Genomic DNA, 22,546 nt, shown 5'->3' on the forward strand with positions numbered 1-22,546 from the left:
GTCATGTGTACTGTTTCCAACACCGAAACCCTTCTCCTTCTTAATACCACTGACTTTGTCCCTGGAGCATCCAAGGAAGCAAATGGTAACAGCAGCAGCATCACGGTGGTTTGATCCGTGTCCCCTCCCGAACTTGCACAGAAGCTGGTGAGTGGAGGTGCCAGGCAGCTGAAGGAGCAATTAGCTCTGCGTTCAAGGCAGCCTCTTCCTGTCGAACACCTGGGGCAAGAGGATGATGGGCTTCAGCTTACCTTGGAATAGCAGCCATCGCTTTTGGACCCTTTCTGTCAGCATCTGTAAGTCTTCCAAGCTGGTGTTAAATATGTGGGTGAATAGAAAAGCTTAAAATAAGTTGATGAGAGAAAATACTACGGGAGCCATACACGCAGTGTACGGAGATGGAAAGAAGGGTGAGTTAGAGGGCAGAGATTGAAAGAAAGAGCTTATTTGAGAATAGAGATCTTATCCAGAATTAAGATTCTTACTTAAAATTAGTCTTGTCTTGAGAAATTTGATAGTATAGGTGACATTCTTGAGAAGTAAGCTTCCAAACTTAAGTTCCAACTTAATTCTGGTGCTGGGTTGTATGCGTTATTTTTCATCCTCAGCCGGTTTTCATAGGAGTTATGTCATATTAAACATCTTACCAGGTAAAATTGCACCACAAGACCTCTTACCCGGAGGGGGGGCATAACCGGCTTTCTCAAGAAAGCAGTAAACTGTAACAGTCAGCTGTAACCTTGGAAGATGGGGAGGAAGAAAGAGCAAAACTTCTGCTCTCTGTGGTGGTTAAAATCCTGAATACATCTAAAAATAGTCGTGCACAGGATTTCTTTTTTAAACTTGTCTAAGGATGACTTGATGCAAATCTTGATTAGACTAGGCTGCGCAGTTAAGTCTGGCTTTACATTTTGCTTATCTCAGGGTCTTCTGAAGGTGGGTCCGTGAGGTTGGGCAATTGCAGTCCAAACGCTTGAGGAATCAAAGGGAAAGTTTGAGAAGTCAGAAAAAGTTCCAGGGTATCTTAAAACTGGCAGCTCATTGCTTTGGGGAGAGGAATTGATGATGTGAATTGGCAAACTGCAACCATGTACCCCCTTGCAATGTGCTCAGGAAGAGGTTTACCAGTGAGAAGTATGGAGATGGTGAAGGAAGCACTGGCTTCTTGACTGTGGTTCCAGCTTCTGTATCACAAGATTGAAGAAGATTTCTTTTCCTCTCACCTTGTCCTTTTTCCTGCTCCTACTATTATCTTTTTGTTCTCTTCATTGGAATGTTTTCTGCTTTTCATCTTAAACCCAACAACTGTGGAAACAACAGGAATTGTATGTACGTGTGTGTGTGCATGCATTTCAAAGGCCAGGGAGAAAAGGTGTTTGGAAATAACTCCCTCCATGGTTTTTTATGGTGTGTGTGGGGTTTTTTTTCCCCCTTTCCACTCTTGATTATTTAAGCTTAAGGAATATATAAAATAAACTTGATAAAACGTATTCACATCTAAAAGTCATGAGAGGAACAAAACTTACTTGTAGTTTCTGGTAAGCTTGGTCTTAGCAAGTTTCTGATAAGTAGACTTTAGCTGACCAGGAGTGTTACATTGAAGTCCATATTATAATTTATTGTGGTTGAGAAGAAGAGGGTAAGTTTCTAAATGGAGTTTTAAGGAAGGTGTTTAATTGATTCTGTAGTTGTGGCCAATTGTGACGTTAACTGTTTCTAGTAATAAACCCTTGAAATGGCCCTGAATCATGGAAGATTTGGTTGCTGTTTACTTCAGACTTACAAGACACCTTCTAGAGTTCTTTTTAGAAATTATCAAGAGTATCAACTCTCTAAAATTAATTAAATTCAGGTAAGTTCAGTGTTGAGACTGATGTGTTAATTTAACTGTGACTTGGTATTTATAGGGTACTTGTATTGCTTGGGTTTTAGTTCAGTTTCTTTAATAATTTCCTTTGATCTTAAATGTTGAGTTAAAAAAAGAAAGATATATTGTGGAATTTAGATTCTTTGAAGAAGAAAGGTGAATTTTGGAACAAAAGAGATACTAGCATCACTTTGACTTTAAAAGTTGCTGCTTCCTCTGCATCCAAGTCCCCAGGCTTCATGTTCGCATCAGGTGAAGTTGCTAGTTCCTTGGCTTATACACCGTTAAAATGCTAATTAAAAATCTGTTTTGAGGATGGGGTGTTATTTTTAATTCAGACTGAGTCAATTTTGATCACTCCCCCAAACTTATTTTTGGTGACTTGCCTGCTCTAACTTTCTCGCTATTTGCCAAATCCGTTTCTAGAATAGTATCACGCCTTTTTGTTCAATCAGTGTTTGATGGAAGTACGAAATGGTTATCACATTCAGGAGCACCTGGGTTTCTCCCGTTTGTTCCTTATTCTATATCGGGAAAATTGTACTGTCGTAGTTACAGAAACCTCTGCCCCTACCTAGTGCTGCCCTATGTCGATTTTTCCCTAGACTGATCCCTCCTCACCCCTGCCAGGGTCTGAACTTCCAGGCAGGTGTCCAGAGTCCGCACACTTTTATTGCTCACTTTCCGGACATCCTGATTGTGCTCATTGGTTACATGCAGGCCGTTTTTAGCAGGGGTGCAGCACAGCTTCCACATCTGCTGTTTGCTTGATCTACTGCATTTATCTTTATTTTGATCTCTTCTGAATAGTACATATCCTTCAGTGGTTGTACCCTACTTAGGACTGCTGTTCTGTGTTGTTTATGCTTTTATAGTAATTGCGGCTTTGCATCTTGCACCCGGAGTTCAAGTTTGTTCCCTAGGCAGATAAAGAACAACCCTGCCGCTAGCTGTGTGTATGCCTGGCTATGGTTTTTACTAATGTTAGCACTATTTTTTTCTTTGCTGTCCATTCTTAATCTGCTGATTACTTTTTCATCTGTTTGCTGTGTCTTCTTGTGTACTAAAACAGGGTGTGACAATTAAATGACTCTTTCCAGCTTCCCCTTGTTTCTCGTTGCAAAGCTCTTCTTTCTTATGCCAGTGTTGATCTTGGCTAGTTCACAAATGTATGTGTGGTTTTTTTATCATTTTCACTAATAAGTTTCTAGTGTTTTATTATGTAGTAAATGACAGTAAGGAGTTGTTTTTTTTCCCCCTGGTTTTGCCGCGTTTGAATTGCAGCTTTCTTCTAAACATAGATTTTGCATTCTTTGATTTCCACCTCGGTAAATAATCTCAGAACAACCTTTTGTAACTGTTTAACAACCAGAGAGAGACATAATTTTATCCTACTGTTACTACACTGAAGGGATAATCAAGCAAATTATGATGGATTTCTTTCTGTTTATAATTTAAGGAGATGTGCCCACTGACTTTAAATGCTTCTTGTTGAACTAAGTGGAAGCATAAGAACTTGAGCACAGTCCTAGCCCTAAAACTAAGTATTTGGTGTCTGCTTCCTTTTGTCTCTCTAAAGACTCTTTTTGGAGGAGCTTTGGTGGCTTCAGAAGGCTTCTTTTTTAGCCAGTTCTGTTTTTTTATCCCTTTGTCTTTTTGTCCTCTCTTGAGCTCCCTCTGGCCAGCTAACGAGATGGAAAATTGAGCAGTGGCGCGGAGTCCTTTCCCATGGCTTCTAGTTGCAGCCACAGCGTTGTCCTTCCCTTTAGGATTGGGCGGGTGGCTCCTTGGTTTTTGGGAGACATCAGCATTACAAAAGCTTTATTTCAAGCCCTTGCCACGTTTCTGGTCTGTCTCCATGCTGTTCTTTGCAGCCTCATGGCTGATGAGCTCATGTCTGTTTGGCCTCTGATAGAACAGAAGAGACTTTACTGTCAGAGTATTCCCCATTTTTTTTTCTGTTCGCCTATTTTTAATACACTTGCTGGTTGCCGTGTGAATTCTGTATGACTGGTAAAAAACATGCTATAGTTTTTACTCACACTGGTGCTATATAACTTTCCCTCAAAAAGAGGTGGTTGGTGCTGTGTTGCAGTACTTGCTGGTTGCTACCGTGCATTCGTGGCTTTGATCCTGGGTGGTAATTGATGGTGCACCCCCGTCCATTTCCATTTGCGCAGTCTGGTGAGGTGCTGAAGAAGGCTGTGCGTTAAACAGCTTTCTGCTCGCTTCGGTGATGATTATGGTAAGCTGAAAGACTGGCGAGGAGAAGGGGAGAAGACAGAGGTATGGAGGAAGTGCTTAGGGCATGGCGTTCAGCTGTGGTTTGCGTGGCAGCTGGGGCTATGTATAACTTAATGGGAACAGTGGAGTTTTAAATAAACTGAACTGGACTCTTTGTGGAAAGGTGCCTGGTGGTCTCGATGCGTGTGGTTCCTGCGGCATCGGCAGCAGCTGCGCGGGGTCTCCCTGGCGGTGCAGCCGCCTGGTAAATGTGGCTACAGCGATCCTCATCCGTGGAGAAAGCCAACGGTACACAGAAAGTATGGTTTGTAATGTACCTCTGTTGTGATTGTTTTGCCTGGCAGATACAGGGTTGACATGCTAGTTAACATGTTTCTTCTGGGCAGCTATAAGTTTAAAAAATGGGGGGGTAGAGGAGTGGAGAATTTTGATCTGTAGACAACAGTCCTTCAGTTACTTCTTGCAGGGGCAGTTTTCCGAGGAAAAGCCCTTGGACAGTCTGCAGTGACCTCCCTCGTCTTCCTTCCACGGCTTGGTCGGGTCCGTAGGGCTGTACCTTTCTGAGAACAAGGTAACTACTCGTGGCCGAATGGTAGTGAACCAAGTTCACCAAGTTCACCAAGTTCACTAAGGGTGAAGCCAGTTGAAAGGGCTCTGGCTTGACTATGCACGCAGGAGGGGGAACCAGAGCTAGAATTACATACCAGGGCTTACACGCTCTTGCTAATGCTTCCTGCTCTCCGGCATGGTTATCCTGGCACGGGCTTCCATTTTCTCCTTTTCTCTCCCCCATCTTTGCTTCCCCACATCTGTGGTACTGGAATTAGTGCTGGCTGTTCAGGAAAAAATGTTGTGGCTCCTGGGTTGGGAGCCAGGCAATACCATTTCCTATGTCCTCAACTGGTCTGGCTCCGAGGCAAACCAAGGAACCTGTGTCTGTGGATATTATGGTTAGCAAAGGCTAGCCTATATATAGTTTGGTTGATGGCTTTAGGCAAGCTATGATAAACCATGATCTTTTTTGGAGAGGAAAAATGAGAGGGATTACAGTGACAAGCTTTCAAAACCAACAATTAGTTTATGTTTTCAAAGTATGTCCACAAGTGGGGAGGTTGCAAAAACGCGTAATATTTTACAGTCCTTAATGTAGAAATCTGTGGCTTTCTTTTCTTGTTCTTTTTGTTTTGTTTTGTTTTTAAATACATGGGACTTGATCTTAGGCTTCATTGTGTTTAGAAACTGCACATTGTGTTGGACATGCAGCCACTCAGGGAATGTGCTGATCTGTTGGCATGTATGGAAGAGACAAAAAGTTTGTGTGTCATTTGAGGGTATGAGGGATGTAGAGGAGTAAGCTTACCCAATAACGTTAACTTTAATGTGCATGGTTGTTAAGAAGGGTACGTCGGACAACTCCACCGCTGGACATACAGCTGCTTGTCTAAAGGTCGCAATCAATTAAGATCTCTTTTGAACAGGGCTCTGTTTATGGATCAGCATTTCTTATGCAAGTGGGAGACAAGTAGCAACAGTAAACTTAACAGTATTTTAAGTCATTGACCTGACAGATTTCTCCTGCGATAATTGTCTGAGCACCGTGGAGGCTTCTGCAACCTAGCCATGTGCAGCAGGCACAGTGGGAGAAGGCTTGAATGGCAGATCCTATTGCTTTCCAAGAGTGTGTTTTCAAGCCTGGGGTTGGAAGCACTACAGGTGCGCTGCAGTGTGCAAAATATTAAAGCTGTTAGGTTAGCTGCCCTTTCTCTCCTAAACTTGCTCATTTCCCTTACTAATGAGGGTAAGTAAAATCCTAATGGTCGGTGCCAGATTCTTGTTTAAAAGGCAAAACCTTCTAGATAGTAATGTGTACCTTGGTGCCTGCTTCACAAACCCAGTTGTTGTTTTTCTCTTCTTTCTTGAAGCCAGATTTCTGGTATGGTTCTTACAGCATTAAACTATGGATATCACTAGCAGCTCTGTTACCCTAGTTTTTGGCTCGTCTGTGTGAAGCTGCTGCTTCACAACAAATGAGGGTGTCTCACCAGCATGTCTCCTGATTTAGGTGGGTTTGAGTGCTGACATCCTGCATTGATGGAAGTGGCATAAAAACTGTCTAGAGTTTGGGCCAGCTTCTCTTGCCTTTGTGCCATGTAAGTCAAGCTAAAACAGCCATAAGGAGCTTGGGTAGAAATTCTTCATGGGGAAAGTCTTAAGAAAAGAGCCTCTGCTCCCCTCTCTCCCCCTGTGTTTTGGCATGTGTGGAGCGTGGAGGACAGGGTCAAATAAAGCGGAGCTGCTACCTTTCTCTGGCTGTTACTGATGTTTCTCCAATAGCAGAAGTTTGAAAGAACACTTTTCACTATGGCAAAACAACACGTGGGTGTGATGCAGAATAAGAGATTTTGTTCTATGCTCTCTCCTAGTTGCTGGCATTATTGTGAAGACACTGCCTGATCCCTTACTTGGCTTTTCTTGATTCTGTTCCTCACCTTCAGTCCTGTCAGCTCAGCCAACAGATTTCATAGTCACCCTTCCCGCTCCTTGAGTACTGCTCAAAGTACTGAGGGAGTAACGTGCCATAGCTGCTGCTTCCCAGTTCTTCTCTGGTAGTATTTGCTTGTCCTTCTCCGTGGGTTTGTGGAGAGAGAGAGGACTGCATGTGACTGCTTGGTGGTAGTTGTCAGGCATATTAGAGAAAGAAAAGTAATGCAAAATATGAGCATATAAAGAATCCAGTCTTGGAAGAAAATCTTTGTGTTGATGGGATATTTGAATCTAGTATGCAGAAGTATTTGAGAGACAAGAGATAGATTTAAAGGGGGGAATGAAAGCATTAACATGGTCAGCATCATCAGCTGTAGCATCGACATGTGAGTGCCTACATGATTTTACAGAATTAGTTTTATGCTATTTTTCTAGCAAAGGGCTGTATAGTTGTGGTCTGCCTGTCTGTCTGTAAGTCTCTCCTTCGTAAGTTTTTCACACGCTGGTTTTGTTCTAGGTGAGCTCAAACAAGTTCTGGAAATCTCAGAAATTCAGATTCTTGTAACATTTGTGGGAGTGTCTTGCTTTGTGGCAAAAGGCCAAAAAGAGTTGTAAGGAGACCCAATTAGTTCTGCAAATGTTTTGGGGAAGGAGGTCCTAAGCATGAAAGGTGCTGACTTGAAAATCTAATGAGTGATAATGGAGGCAGCCATCCTAAGTCAACTGAAAAATAGCGTTTTGAGCTAAAATATTATTTAAATGAATATAGTATAATCCATAAGATCCCTTAATCCCTTCATCCTAACTTTTCATACTGTGACATGAGATACCTTTAGTATTTGTCTGTTGTGAGAAACAATAGTTTTAATGCATTGAAGAGTTTTGGCAAGGTAGCAACATTTCTTCACGTGTGAACATACGTACCTGGTCCCCGCAATTATTTTACAACACAATCTAAACATATGTTGAAAAAAAGTCCAGGCGTTTTTGCTGACCTTATAACTGTTTAGCCTCTTTGCGTTGAAAATAAATTTCCCGAACAGTTTATGCAGCTGGAGAGAGGGGGATAAAATTTCTGATTGATGGTGAGGAGCAGTAGGTGTGATCCCGTGATTGACTCTTGGCTGCCACAGGGCAGATAGCCCATGGAAGCAAGAAATGTTTCAGGCCATCTGTACTTCAGGTCTTTCAAAGAGCAGTCAACATTGCAAAATGTCATACGTTGAACGTCTCTTCTCTGCATTTGGAGGCTCTTTCGTATCACCTTGTATCCTCAGGAAAATGAAAGAGAAATTTCACACGCTGGAGCATGGGCATGTTGTGAGATTCTGGTACCACCTTTTTCCACCAATTTCCATTAAAGGATCTGGACATTAAACAATCCTTTTTCTTAGTCAAGGTGTACATCTCTACCTTAGACTTAGGAAACTAACTTTCAGTCATCTTATAAATAAGGTGATTGAAGGCTTACACAAGTCTTATTCTGGCTGAGAAGAGACAGTGAAATTATTATGGTGGTCTGATTTAACAAAGTAGAATCTGAACAAAGCTGAAAAGCAGCTCTTTCATTACTTTTCCATTTACAGCTGTTGCCATCTCACTGGACAGGTAGACTTGGGAATATATCTTCATGTGAAATGTTGCAAGGAACGCAGAAGAAAGCTATACAGTTTGGTTGGTGTTCAGCTGGACATCCATTTAGTTTCCTTTCTCTGTAGGAGATCTGTTTCTTAAAATACTTCTTGTTGCTGAGAGTGTGTAAGTTTGCCGTTGTTTTCAAAACATTTTAATTTGTACTTTATTAACATTTTCATAGATATTGTTGAGTGTCATTACTGAAATGATTCAGCACTCTGAAGAGCTCTGATATGCAGTGAGCAAGAAAACGTTGCATCTGTTTTACCTACTGTTTTTTGGCTGCCTGTCCCTCAAACTTGTTTTTCTAAGGAGTGAAATCTCTGCATGTTAGACTAGTTACTGCACGTCAGTTCCTTAACTCTTAAAAAGGCTTGGACGTCGGCTGTGCAAAAGTAATGAGATGTGCAGTGATGTAGCCAAGGGTCCAAAGATCTGTTACGCACACGCAGTTGAAATGACCGTATAAAATGAATGTGGTACTAATTTGTTGTCTCTGTAGCGAGCCATGGATTAGTGTTACCCCCACACTGTTCACTTTAAATACTGTGGCGAACAATACTAATGAGCATTGATGGTCCAGGGACCTTAAAACTGTTGCCGATTCATAATTGCTCTTTGCCAGGTATATTTACTTACACCTGTGTAAGGGTCAGCCAAAGTGATACCAGGTGAGTTAAATCCATTAACTGATTCCTTTTTCATGTTGCTGTTGGGGCCTGACTTTGAAATCAGTGGAAACTCTTCTGTTGCTGTAATTCACAGAGGAACTGGCTGTTCTTAAAAATTTTCTTCCTTAAGAGGTCTGCTTCTGCTTCCACTTTGCCCTCCTGGGTTACGGAACGATCTTGTCCAGTGCTGAGCTGTGCGAGTACAGGTGTCCCTTCTAATTGCGTAATAAGAGTAACCAGATTTGTGTACATTTCCCGCTTTCTCTTTTTTTTTTTTCCTTATAAAGCCTGAGACTGCAGCTGTGCTGAAGCGCACTGTCGAGACTCTTATGGAGAAAGGAGCCATTGTGAGGAACCTAGAAAACCTGGGAGAAAGGTCTCTACCTTATAAAATCTCCAAGCACAAGGAGCGCCACAGAAGAGGAGGGTATGCATGATGCGTTTTTCCTTACCATCCTTTAAGTGCTCCTTTATAAACATACATATGTAACTCTCATTGTTTGGTCTTCCTGTGCTTTTTGGGATACACCTGTAATGCCTGTGATCTCAGTAAGGTGGTGTGCGGCAGTGCGTGCATGCCTGCGTTCCGCTTCAAGCGTTTTGTGTTTCTTATTCTGTGTAGTGTCGGCTTTTTGTTGGTGTTTAGTCGTTGTGTTACGAGTAGCCTGAGTCCAGGCCTGCGGAACTACTTTCCCCAACGTACGCAATCTTATTTTCTTATGTCATTTTTACATAACTATTTTCCAAACCAGTCAGGCTGTTTACTGATAAAAGTTGTACTTAATCTGCTGGTTGCTAATTGGCAGGATTGATTCTTTTTCTCTAATGCATCTGAACTAAATGTTAATTACCACGTGTACCCTGTAAGACTCGCTTGTGTTTCTGATACAGTTGTTGTTACGGGTGTTAAAGGTGACGGCGTGGTTTACGGGAAGTACGATAAATGTAAGTGAAGCTGTGAATTGGCATCTCGGATGTCGGGCTTCCCCCGCGGTGCAGGAGGAAGGGGCTGTGGATCGCACCACCTGCTCGCTGACGCCGGTGCGCTGTTGCTCCTTGAGGCTACCTCCGAAATGGATGCTGGCTCTCGCAAGGACTGAGAAATGTTGCTAAGCAACCCGCACTGCGCTGGGGCTGCCTGCGGTAATCAAAATAACAATTAGCGGCACTGCTCCTCCTAATCCCTGTCATGCAACCGCGCGTAAGCGGATGGTTGGCCGACACCTGCCGTCCTCCTTGAGGGGTGTTTGGCACTGGGGAAGGCGAGGTGGCTCCGGAGGTGCACCTTTACGAAGCCCTTCTTGGATCGTCTTCCCGGGGTGACTCACGGTTTCACTCCCTCTTCTGAGGACCTCTTCATTCTCCTGCGAAGTGGGAGTGGTGACAGCTGCCAGTTAAAGCAGACTGACAGAAAGGGTAGAGGAGGAAACCTCCACCACGTGCCTGTTACTTAACCGAAAGCAATGGCGTTGTGGCCGTGACTGTCTTGTGCTCCTGCTCCATGGTGTCCTTCAAAACATGGCTTGATCCTGGCAATTTTGCATTTTAGGATGAAGTCTTGTTGCCTATACACGGGAGCTAATCAAAGCCTTGTCTCAAGACAGAATTACTAATTACCTCATCCTTCTGTTGGAGTAGAAGCATTTTATAAACATTAAAGTCTTTTCCGAGGGCTTCAGCAGAACAAGGAGCTGGTGTTACTCTCCTTGTACAGGTGGGGAGCTAAGGCAGAGGGACTAAGTTCCACTAATTTTGGATGCTGCAGTTGAGACACTTAGCTTCTAGATTTTTTTTTTCTAGAGTACTTAGCATTCTCTAACACTTCACCACTTTGGATGACAGTTTCTGCTTGGCTTGGGTGGCAGTACTTTTGCAGATCAGGTCTTGGGTTCTTCAACAGGGAAACCAGGACAGGAGAAGACAGTAACCAGCATCACAAGAACTATGTGGCAGAGATGAATAGAAGCCATTTATCCAGGGGATCTTTCAGACTTATAAACTAGCTTAACTCATTTACTGTAGCAGATTACCTACTTAATAAGCAGGACGAGGGGATCTGTAGACCATAACCCTCTTCTTTGCAGAGTCCTCAGAGCAGACATATTTTGTGTTCTGAATGAGGCAAGGTTTTAGTAGCAAATAATTGCAATCATGTCTTGAAACGCGGGCAGGAAGCCATCAGGTTAATGTCACCATCACTGTTCTTCCTCCACCTCCCAGTTCAAGTGTCTCTAAATATTTAGCAGTCATTCTGCTTGCCCTGGATTTGGATCCTCTGTATTTGAATATGACAGTTCCCTCCCCTAAATTGCTTGTCTTCTTGAAAGGAAGAAGTGATTGAGAGAGGGTACTACAGGAAATAGTTGGTTTGTGTGCTTTTAATTGGAGAACTCAAATTCAGGATGCATGAGATATTACAAGGGGAAGCAGCAGGCACTTTCAGTACCTGGGAATGTGGGAGAATTGTATAAAATGTAGATTTTTCTGGGGAGATTACAGTTCAGTGTACGGGTATGGTGGATTCCTGGTATACCATCCATTATTTTGTATGGTCTGGAGAAGTTACTCAGGATATTAAACATAATCTAGGAATAGGATGTGAAAAGTCAGTTCTTGATCCACCTTATAAAATCAGTCAGTTCTACTTTACAGCATCTGTTAAAAGGAATCTTTTTTTTTTTTTTTAACAGGACAAAGTTAAAAAGAAAAAAAAGGCTTTTCAAGATACCTCACTAAGCTGAAAATACACCTGTACTTACTAAGAAATCCTAAGGTCTTTTCTCCTTCACAGCCAATTTTTCATTCTGTCTATGTTCCCTTTCTTAGCAAGTTGGTGTAGAGTGGTGTAATAAGCAGTACAGAGTGTGTCAGCTTTTCCTTAGTCTGGGCTTTTTCTGAATTAACTGAAAGGGCTTCTGTGAGAGTGCAAATGATACTATGTGTTGGGGGGGGGAGAGTGTTGAATCTTTCAAAGCTTTTAATTTTGGGGGTGTTTTGCTTTTTAATTTTTTTTTTTTTTTTTTTTAGTTTTGTGATTCTTAGCAGAGCTTCAGCTAGTTTATTTTCCAATACTATGTAGATGGTTGGAGACTTAGGATGTATGCTGAATCTGTTACTTCCTTGGACCTCCTGGCTGGTGAATTATGTGAAAATTAGTGGAGCACGATACTCGTAGCAACAAATAGTATGAAAATTAGTGCAATACAATAGTCGTAGCATGGGTCACAGCTTAATAGCGCGTCTCTTAGAGACAGCTCTTGTCCTAGTGACTGCTGCACGAACTGTCTTCCTGTCACTCAGAATGGCATGGAATCCCCCCACCTGCATGCGGTGTTTGCCTGCAAAACAAAACAAAACAAAGCAATCTTCCTCACCAGCGTAGTGAGCCTAGCTTTGCTCCCTTATAAAACTCCCAGTGCTATCCAGGCTGTGTCTCTTAACCTCAAATCAAGGGCTGTCAGTAGGGCAGAACCAGCTATTCGTAGGTCAACTGAGACGTGCTCTGTGGCATGCCTAGTAGTCATCCTTCTGCCAGAGTTTTGCTGTATGTTTTCTTCATTTAGTTAATACCATTTTTAACTGCAATTCAAGTTTTTATATACCGCGTATCATAAAACTGGGGGATTGACAGCAAAAGGACGCAGAAGTGTGATGTGCACGGCAAAGCTACTGCTGACTTAGCCAGGTTTTGGTAGTGTCTTTAGTGAACAGTAAAGGATTAAACTGGAAAATACATATTCATAGGTCAACAGGGAGTATAGGTGTCTCCTTAATACAGCGCTTTTTCCTCTCTGAGTTCTGTAGTGCTTCGGCATCATCTGTCTCGGATATACTGCATTACAGGCACATTACAAATTTAAGAATATCCAGAAGACATTACAGAGGATGAGAATTTTACTGCCAATTGATCTGTAAAGCTGAGATTTTTCAAAGGCTGCCATAGGGGATTGTGGCCCACAGCTGTCACTGGAATGAGCAGTTTTATTCTTCCAGGCAGCTTTGAAGACCTCTGATCATACATATAATTGACTTGTTTCTTCTCAGGAAATTATATTCACTGAGCAGGTGGTGCATGTGCATTGAGGGTATATTGAAACAAATTTAGGTCTTTCTCTTAAATGCATCTCTTTTGGCAGAGAACACCCTCCTTTTTTTAGAGACCTAATATTGACAGCTTTTGCATTTAAGTAATTATGAAAATAGTATGTTTCAGGAACTGTGTGGATGTCTGAAGAATCAAACTTTTAAATTACTGGTTTACTGATATTTTAAACTGAAGTTGAATTACTACTAATTCACATTTATGGTATTAATTGCCGTAGTAGAACATTAATATTTTGTTTTTAAAGTATTTAAGAGCGTGATTCAAGTAACATCTCACAAAATTGTTACAAATACTATTCACCTGCTGGATGAATAAAATGTGGCAAGGACACATTGGTTCCAGTGCAGGTTAGGTATGTAAATTTTGTTGAGGCATTGAGCCCGAGTGACTTGTCCATGGCCACTGTGTCTCTGAAAAAACAGTGGAAGAATGTAAATAAGGATTCCCAACTTTATCTCCTAATGGCCAATAGATTTGTGCCAAATATTTTTCTACTAGCCACTACTTGTTTATAATTTTTAATGAGTTGTATCTAAATTGCTTTTAACATGGTGCATTTTTTTAAATATTTTATTACATGTGTCAGGAGGTGCTTATTTCTGGAACAAACAAAAGAGAACTGATTTAAATAAGGTGTGTACTAGTATTTGAATTCAAGGAATGTTAAACTCTGGATTTGTTGGCTGTTTAAGATGATACAGAAGCACTGAATCCCTCAAAGCAGCTTTCAAATAAAGGGTCCAGACTGGGGCTGGGTGATGACATTGCAGAGCCATTGCTGCATATTTGGTCAGTGCTAAACTGGAGAATATTGCAACTGCTTGTAAAATGATAGATCTCAGTAGCACAGTCTGTGGGTTTGCACTTTGTGGCATACCTGTTTTCTTTGGCCTTGCCAGGCTATGCCTTAATCATATGCTTGTGACACTTCATGCTTCAGGGCATCAGATAAAGGAGGTGGTTTGGGGGACGTGGTTGGTATGTAGGATATTTTTACTTTAGGGGAGATGGTACAAGGGCGGCTGCAAAACAGCTCTTTAAAAAAATAAGATTCAGACACTCCTGTGGGAAGGTAATGGCTCAAACTTTTTGCAGACCATGAAGCTATTAACCTGGAAGGAGCTACGACAGGGGCTTTAGGGAGACAAAAGTGGCCAGGTGTAACTGGGTTTTGAATACTGGATATCTTGCCATCCCCTAGAGATTTGTCGTTAGTGATTTTATTTCCCCCCTAAATGTTGCTTCCATTCTTATTTTTATCTTTGTTGTAGAAAAGATTATATACATCAGCCTGGTCAGTGCTCAGATTTAGTACGGTTTTGTAAATTGGTAGAGCACGGTGGCCTTTCCCTTCTGCTTTGTTGTATGTATGTGTGCACTTTTCCCTATTAAATCTACCTGTAATACAGTAATGTTTTTAGACCTTTCTCCCCACATTTTTATTATTTCATTTACTTTATTTGTGAGTTCTCCAGCTCAACTGTGCACAATTCTGATTATTCATGACAATTTCCATGTTCTATTTGCCAGTTTTTCATTGCCTTGTTGTTTTTTCCCCTTTCAAATTTGATTTTGAAAAGATGGCAATTTTCTTTTGTTATTTGCTTGCTTCTCTCTTAATCTTTTTGTTTTGCTGTTCACTCCCATTTATCTCATCAGCCCACTTGTTCTCTGAAATAGCAAACTCCTCAGGTCTTACTTTTGTTCTTGCTGAGTTGTATTTTGGGAGCTTATCTTAACATGTGCATGGGGAATTTTCTGCAAGAGGTGTGCAGGGACCCTGGTGATTGCCAGGGTCCGCTGAGGAGCACAGGGTATATACCGATAGCATCCAATGGGATCAGGAGTCAGAAAATCCAGGTTGCAGTGTTAAGTTGTGCTGTGGACTTGTTTGTGTGATGGGGGAAAATGGCAAGGCAAGGAGGTCCTTTCCCAAGGACGCAGCATGATGAACTCCGCTTGGCTTCCAGACCCTGCAGTGCTGCGATTACTCCCCAGGAGCTGGGAGCACCAAGCTTCAGTGCCGGCTTCCCCTCCGCTACGGCGGGGAAGGCTTGGAGACTGTCCTGGCCTTCCCACAAATCACTCCCACCTCCTCTGGGTGGTTTAGGGTCTGAAGCGGTTGGCCCTCCTGCAGGAGCACCTTGTGTTTTGCCTTCATTATGCGGCGCGTGACGTAACGTTGCTTGGCCAAAGTGCGTGCTCAGGAAGGGGGCACGAGTCTTGCGTTTCTTGGTGACTCGGTGGCCCAATGCACAAGAAATAGATAGTTATCAAGAGGAGTAATTCAGTAATTGAGCATCATGTTGTTTAAGAGATTTGAATATTTTGGAAACATATCTATGTAAATTACGTTACATGTTAAAACTTTTCCTCTTGCCTTAAAGTATCTGAGCTTAGGAACTGTGCTTACACAACTTGTTTTTAAACAAGCAGCTTGTGGCAAAATAGTATTCCATGTGGACAAGAGATGCTGAAGTGTCTTCCAGTAACCCACGCTGTCTGGATACAATTTTATTTACTTTATTTGTAAGAATAAAATAATAGTTACCTGTCAGAACTGTTCTCTGGAGTGTTTACAAGTTTCAACAACCCTTCTCTTCTCTGCACCCCCTAGTAAAATACAAACTATTGTACTAATATACAAACATAGTTAAAGGACTTAATCCTGCAGATAAATGTACTGATGTGTTTAGCTTCACTCAGGTAGACTTTCTTGATGATTTTCATGGCTATTGAAGACCAAAGAGGAGGAAACAAAAGCAGATGAAAGAGGTTGCAAGCTTTCCTTTCTTAATACCACCAAACTAAATTTATAGCTAATGCACAACCTGTGTTGTTTGTGTCTGGTCAGATTTTAGAACATCTTGATCTATTTCAGCAAAAAGGAGTTCTGGGTCTGTAATGCACTTGGATGAGAACAAAACCAGTTTGAACATTTGAGTATTATGCACATTTGTAGTATTTTCTGCTAAATTGATTGTCTTCTTCCACTAGATGGGGCTTTCTTCATTGATGAGTTGAACCATTACTTTTCCTTAAAATGCTTTTGTCCACATACACATGCATGTAAGTGTGCGTGTGCCTCAGGTATCAGAGCCCTGAAATGTTTGGTTTTTTTTTTTTTCTTTCCCCTTGCCTTATCTGTGGAAGTGCAATTTGCAATTTTGGTGCTTTTCAGAAGAAATGGCACGGTGCAGTAGTTGGTGATGTTGAGGTGCCAGTATGATTTTCTGATGCACTAAATTCTGTAGCATCCTTCTTGCAAGCACATTGATTAAATGTGATTGCTGCTTTTAAATAGTGGGCTTGGTGGGATGGGAATCAGTCACCATTTTGGTGGTTTTTAAGCTGTGAATTATATAGAAGGCAGAGAAGTAACACAAGCAGAATTAATACTCTCTGTGTAACTTCAGCCCTGCTCGTAACAATTTTGCAAACTTTTCAAATGCTGCCCAGTGAGCATGACTTTTCAAATACTCCAAAGATGTCAGGCTGCTTTCTCTTTTGCAATGTAACAGTATTTTTTTATTTTTCTGCAATGCTGCAAAATGTCTTTCCATTATTTAATTAGCTTAATAACAGGCATCTATGTATAGAATTTGGCAAATGAAATTTCTGAAGGCTATGGGTGGTAAAATGTATTTTTCCACAAAGTACTTGCTCATTCTAGATTATTTGTGCCATTGCTGTGGCACAGGCTAGTTACTAAGGTACCAGCTTTTGGTTTTGATCTGGTACATCCCAGTTGCTGTCCTTGTGATTTTCAAGGGACGCCCATCTATTCCATACCTGTTTTTTAAAAGCTAAAAGCAACATGTATACTAGTCCTTCCAGGTACAAAATTATAAACCTTCTGAGCATGAACTTGCGTGCCTGCCCTGCTGAGGAAGGGTAGCTACCACCAGAATGGAGAAGAAAAGCAAACTACCTCTCTTCAGAGCAACGCAGTGGTCCCAAAGATGAAGTGATCATTTAGGTGGCAAAACAATTTCATTTATATAGGATTACCTTAATGAGAACGAATGTCCAGCTGCTCTCACATGAGTGCTGCAGCTTGCTTTCCTCCAGGCGGTTTCCTGTTTCCCTGTTCGATGTTTCACCTCTACCTGTTAGTCAGAACATTTTCTTGCCTTTGTATCTTCCACCTCCCCACTGGGGAAGCTTACAAAGACTTACTGCCACTATGTAAAGGAGAAATTTAAGCATACAGACATTTTTTGGGCACAACCATGGTACCGCACAGCCTCTTCCAAGTCCACTGTACATGTGCCTTTCCCACGGCTCCCCAGGCTGACAGAGTCGTATTCTAGGAGGATTTAAAAGTGAGTTTTGATCCAGGTGCTTTTCAGTGTTCTTTGAAGTCCTAGACTGTCCATTTGGAAGCAAAATATTTGAGTATCCTTAGGACTCAAAGTTCAAACAATTTCTGGCTTGAATATGTTAAAAAGCATAAATGAAACCTGGCTTTTTTTTGCTCCCCCCCATATGCAAAGGCATGTTCTTCTTTGAGATCGTATGATTTTTTAAATTTTTTTTCAGTTAATGCATTGTTTTAATATGTTTCAGTCTGTTCTCCTGTATTTAAATCATCCTTCTATTTACAGTCGAGCAGGATGACAAAAATAACTGTGGTCTCGTAGTGAATCAGTGGAATTTTCCTGCATTTCTCCCCTGATGACTCGGCTGGCTCCTGGAGAGCCTAAATGCTTTTGCATTTTTGCTTGCAAGAATGAGGTGGTTTCCCTCCTGCATTCCTATATTTTTCCCTATCTTTAAGTCTCGTTGGGATTTCGTTTTGTTTACTACACGAGCAGTAGCTACAGCGTTGTGTATCAGGTCATAGATCGCTGCCTGAAATGAAGGTTGCTGCATGCCTTATTGAGGGTGGGTTAAAAAAACCCCACAGCCTTGTGACAGCTAACGTAAATGTGTGTATATGGGGGGAAGGGGTTCCAGATCTCCTCAGGGATTGCATGTTAATTGTGTTTGGTTATTGCTTTTGTAGCTGCTAGTTTCTTCTCTTTCTTTAATGAAGAAATAATATTTTTTACGCTGGCCCTCTTTTCCTTCTCTCTTTTTTGGCACAGGAAGGCAATCGTTGCTTGTTAACGTTGAAGAGCGGTGGCTGTTTTTAAAAACTCGCGTTGTCCCCAGTTACTGCAGTTTTGTATTCTCAGATAAAATACCTATTCTGCGAGGAGTCATAAAGTATGCTGTAACAGCTCATCCTCCCATCCCCCCCCCTTCTCCTTCAGTTATCAACAGTGCGTCAGTGGAAATTTCCACCCTTTGCTAATGTGAGAGAAAGCACAAAGTTGCAAAGCAGCCTTTGGAGAAAAAAAACTATTGCCGTTTTAGGAACACAATGAAAAGCAGCATATGACTTGCAAGCAGAAATGAAATGAAATTCTCGAGAAATGGTGGGACTAAAATGGCGTGGCAAAGAGCACGGTTTGCAATACGAACAAATGCTCTTGCTAAGGGAAGGGGGCATGAAAGTGGTGGTGGATCACCAGCTAGAATTTCTCCCCCCATCCTCCTTTTTGTTAGTCGCAACTGTGGGAGAATTTGGAAGGCTTCTTCCCAAGGAGAAGAGTTAAGTGTCATCTGTTAAATTTACCCGTGGCTTTTAATGGCTTTAACAGAAAATATGACTTTCCCTTTTTAAGGGGCATGCATCCTTCAGATGTTGCTGTGCAGTATTTCTAACAAATTGTCCAAGCTTAACTCCGTAAACTTTTAACCGGGTGGCATGTCTTTAATTTTGGAGACCAGAAAACGGTAGGCAGTTCAGTTTTCCAAATATATTGAGCCGAATGCTGTTCCCCATTGAAGCCTGTGAGGGTTTGCGAGGAGGACTGAGCCCACCAGAGTTCCTCCAAATCCTTCTTGACGCAAGTTATTCCCGTAGCTCTCAGTAGCCTTGCTGCCGTCAGAGGAGCAGCACCTTCGCTGACGTGACCTGGCACTGGTCCCTTGGCTTCAGTGACACTCGGCCACAGCCCGCACCAGGTGGGCATCTCTTCTGGAGGACTCGTTGCTTCAGTACAGGCTGCAGGGAGATTTTTTCCATCAGACCCCTCAGATATCAGAATTCAGTGCTTCAGTCTGTTTTTTCTGAAAAAGACTTCAGAGCTGAATTGTGGCCATTCAGATTTTCAGGATTAGGATGTCTGGCTAAGGAGAATTTTCCTCACGGTGTTTTCCACGGGTGGATTCCACCCCTGTGCAGTAATCCAGCACACGCTGCTTGAGTCATTCCTGGCCCGATGGGTCTGCTCTGTGTGTAATATTTTTGATGTAACACATTTAGTTGGATGAAACTGAACTCCATGCAGCATGAAGAACATGAGTGTGTCTGTTGTTCATGACCCCATCCTCCCGTATTTCCCGTTCAGACTTGGAGCTCAGCTTCTGGTCTTGGGGACTTACCATTCAAGATTACCTTTATGAAGGTGGACTGCGAAGTGCAATGTTCATGCTATAGTTGACTTAGTGAGAATCCATACCTCTTGCAGAACAAATTCCTCTCTGTTAGGTACAGTTTTTAAATCAAACTGGGATGCTTGATCCTGCTTGGATAATGTGACTTCATTTAAGGGGTATCACTTTCAGGTTATACTGATGCTTCATGGGGAGGTGTGTTTGAGTGGACTAGGAGGAAAGGGGAGCTTTAATAAGAGGCTGCGTAAAGATTAAAATGAAATAGCTAGGTGGGAAATGTTGTGCTGTGCATTTAGCCTTTATAAATTACTGCTAGTCTTGGAAATGAGGTGAGTGGTTAGTTCTCTTCAGTAGGATTTCTGAGACAGTTGTGATGTCTTTTTACTCTACTATAGTTAGTGCCATGCCAAATGCAGACAAAGCTATTAAAAAAGTGTTCTGGTTACAGCTCCATTGACAATGCTGGTTCATTCACAGCATTTCAAGGGAGGAGGGATGGCCAGTGACGTGGCTCACTCATTTTTTTGTATTAGTATGATGGCTGGCACTAGGTTGCTTATAACTTGCAGGAACAATAGAAATAATACTGCTTAATAATTTAAGGTACACCTCATGTTAAGAGATGGGATCTGAATTTGCATATCTGAGATTAAGTTAATGCGCAATATGTCGTTGTGTCTCTTGTCTGAAATGGGGCTCATGAAGTGCAGTAGACCTCTTTGCTTTCTTGGGTGTACTGGAGTTTTAAAAGCCTCTTGCAAAATTATAGTTGAGGTCATGAAGAAGGTTCAGTTCTTCAGCAAAGGAGTTTATTGCAGAAGTGACCTCAGTGACCTAAGATATTAATGGGGAGCAACGTCCTTCTTCCTGTAGGTAGGTGGTTGGCTTTTTCTTTATAGATGTCAAAGATAGCTGTGTGGTGGATGCGAAGTGCTTACCTGGAGCAGTGCATTTTATACATGCTGTGCATGTGTGGAAGTAAGACCTTTTCAGTCCCGCCAAGGTCAGCACGACAGAATGCTCGTCAAGTGCCAGCTGCGCAAGTGGGCATTGCCTGTACGTGGCTTCAGCTTCCACCCTCACATCGAAAATTTAAGATGTGTTCACATCAGAGATGTGCCTAATTTGGGATAAGTCCATCTCCTTGGGTTTCTTCTGCTGGTTTGTTTTCATTTCCATTCAGCTCCGAAGCAGAACTTTAAAGGAAGAAATGTGCCTGTATGTATATAAGCTTGAGATGTTTCCCACTGGCATCTGTTCCGCAAAGAAGCAATGCTGTGAATTTGAAGAAGGAGAATGCATGTTGTAACTGAAATGAATGTGTCACCCTACCTTTTTTTTTAAGACTCTTCAAATCAAGGTGTGGAAATGAATGGAACAGGTACAAGAAGAGTAAGCTCTCTTTAATCTCCTTGGGTAAGCAGTGCTGTACAACAAAGAAAAGTTCAGGCTGAGCCTGCTTCAATTGAACTTTTCTTACTTGAAATCAAGATAATACTGAGCTTTTATTTAAAACCATTCTGGTACCAAAATGTAAGAAAAAATTAGGAAGTTTCATTTAAGAAATCCCACAGAACAGTTATTTGAATTAAAGTTGTTGCAGTACAGGTATTTTTTTTTTTTTTTTATTGTGTGTATGTTTCTCATTGCAGGTATTTTTTGATAGACTTAGAGGGCCCACCTTCGATTGTATCGACCATGATGGATCATTTAGGACGTGATATTGATGTAATTAGACGTGCTTTTATAAAGCATCCTCTATCAAAGACAGAAGAATGCAGTGGCATAATCCCAGTCAACTATGAAGATAAACTAATTGCCAAGAAGAAGTGACTATTCTAAATAGCATGTTTGAAACTTTTAAAAAACTTTTTTATTCCTGCTTTGGAAAACAATTGTCATAACTAATGTCTATCAAAAATAATCGGGTTTGGCCATGTTCTGTGTGTGGTATAGTACACTATCTTAAGTTATTGTAACATTTGAGGTTTCTTTTTGTTTCAAGTAATTTGAATAGACTTAATCTGTATGCTTATCTTGATATTTGACAACTCTGAAAATTGATTTTCTTTTCTGTTAGAGCATTACATTCATAATGAAGATGTATCCATCATCAGAATGCTAAAAATAGCATTCTTTTCTAAAGACAGATTACTTCAGAATATGTATATTTACATAAGAGATTAAGAAGTCTACAGTGTAAATATAGCAGTATAAGATGTGATTTGTTGGAGGGGTTTTTTTGCTTGTTTTTGGAAAAAGGTAATAAAAGTGTGATTAAAAATAAAACTTGACTCATTTCTTAAAAGCAGAAAAGGTACAAGAAAAAATAACTTACAGTGCCAAAAGACACGTCATACTTCTTTCTTTAAGGTAATAACTCTGTTCAAAGTACAGGTAAAAAATTATTCTCTATAGAAAAGGCCAGAAACTTCCAGGTGGCAGGTTAGAGAATAACCATGCTTATATATGAACAGAAGAATAAAAGATGCTTTGTTTTACTATCAACTAGACCCAGGTGGACATTTCAAACTGAGAAAAATGTCAGGACAAAGGTCTCAACATATATTTTGTCTTTCTTTTGCTCTTGTAAAAAGGAGAAACAGTAATGCATGTGAATGATGACATTAATGTAGTACAACCTTCTGCCCGTCTGACATAAATTTGGTAGTTTCCAGAGGATCCCCATGCTACTGAAGGAATGCACTGGCCGTTTCTCCCAGCTAAGGAGTATGCGTGTAACTTCTGTAGAAAAAAAGTAAGTTGAGACAGATACGTTGTTAGGCAAAGAGGATGTTCTTTACCTGAATAAGCTTCATCTAGAAGCTGCCTCCTCCGGCACCCCAGCATTGTGCGTTGCCAAAGAGAAGGCCAGTCTGGAGGCCAAGGTCAGATTCCCAGAGACCTGTGACAAGCTGCTCTCTAGGCTGCTGTTTCATGAGTTTGTCTGTTCTCTTTCGGGGAGGTAGCTGGCTCATTTTCGGGGGGGGATGCTGCTTTTTTCTTTTTTTTTTTTTTTTTTTTAGATACAGAACTTTGGGGGAGAAAGAAATGAGTGTTTCTTCTGTGTATCTTCTTTTTTTAAGGAAAAAG

At 41.4% G+C, this 22,546-nt stretch overlaps 1 protein-coding gene across 1 annotated transcript in view; it reads left to right on the forward strand.

Moving 5' to 3' along the window:
* MRPS6 (mitochondrial ribosomal protein S6) overlaps nt 1-21,742 on the forward strand; it is a 47,835-nt gene extending 26,093 nt beyond the window's left edge. The window contains exons 2-3 of the mRNA XM_075494955.1: nt 9,189-9,328; nt 21,106-21,742. Coding sequence (XP_075351070.1) covers nt 9,189-9,328; nt 21,106-21,286 — 321 coding nt within the window. The 3' untranslated portion in view covers nt 21,287-21,742. The remainder of the gene's footprint in view (nt 1-9,188; nt 9,329-21,105) is intronic.
* The last annotated feature ends 804 nt before the right edge of the window (nt 21,743-22,546 follow it).

This window comes from Mycteria americana, chromosome 1 (genome assembly GCF_035582795.1).
Source record: "Mycteria americana isolate JAX WOST 10 ecotype Jacksonville Zoo and Gardens chromosome 1, USCA_MyAme_1.0, whole genome shotgun sequence".
NCBI lineage: Eukaryota > Metazoa > Chordata > Aves > Ciconiiformes > Ciconiidae > Mycteria > Mycteria americana.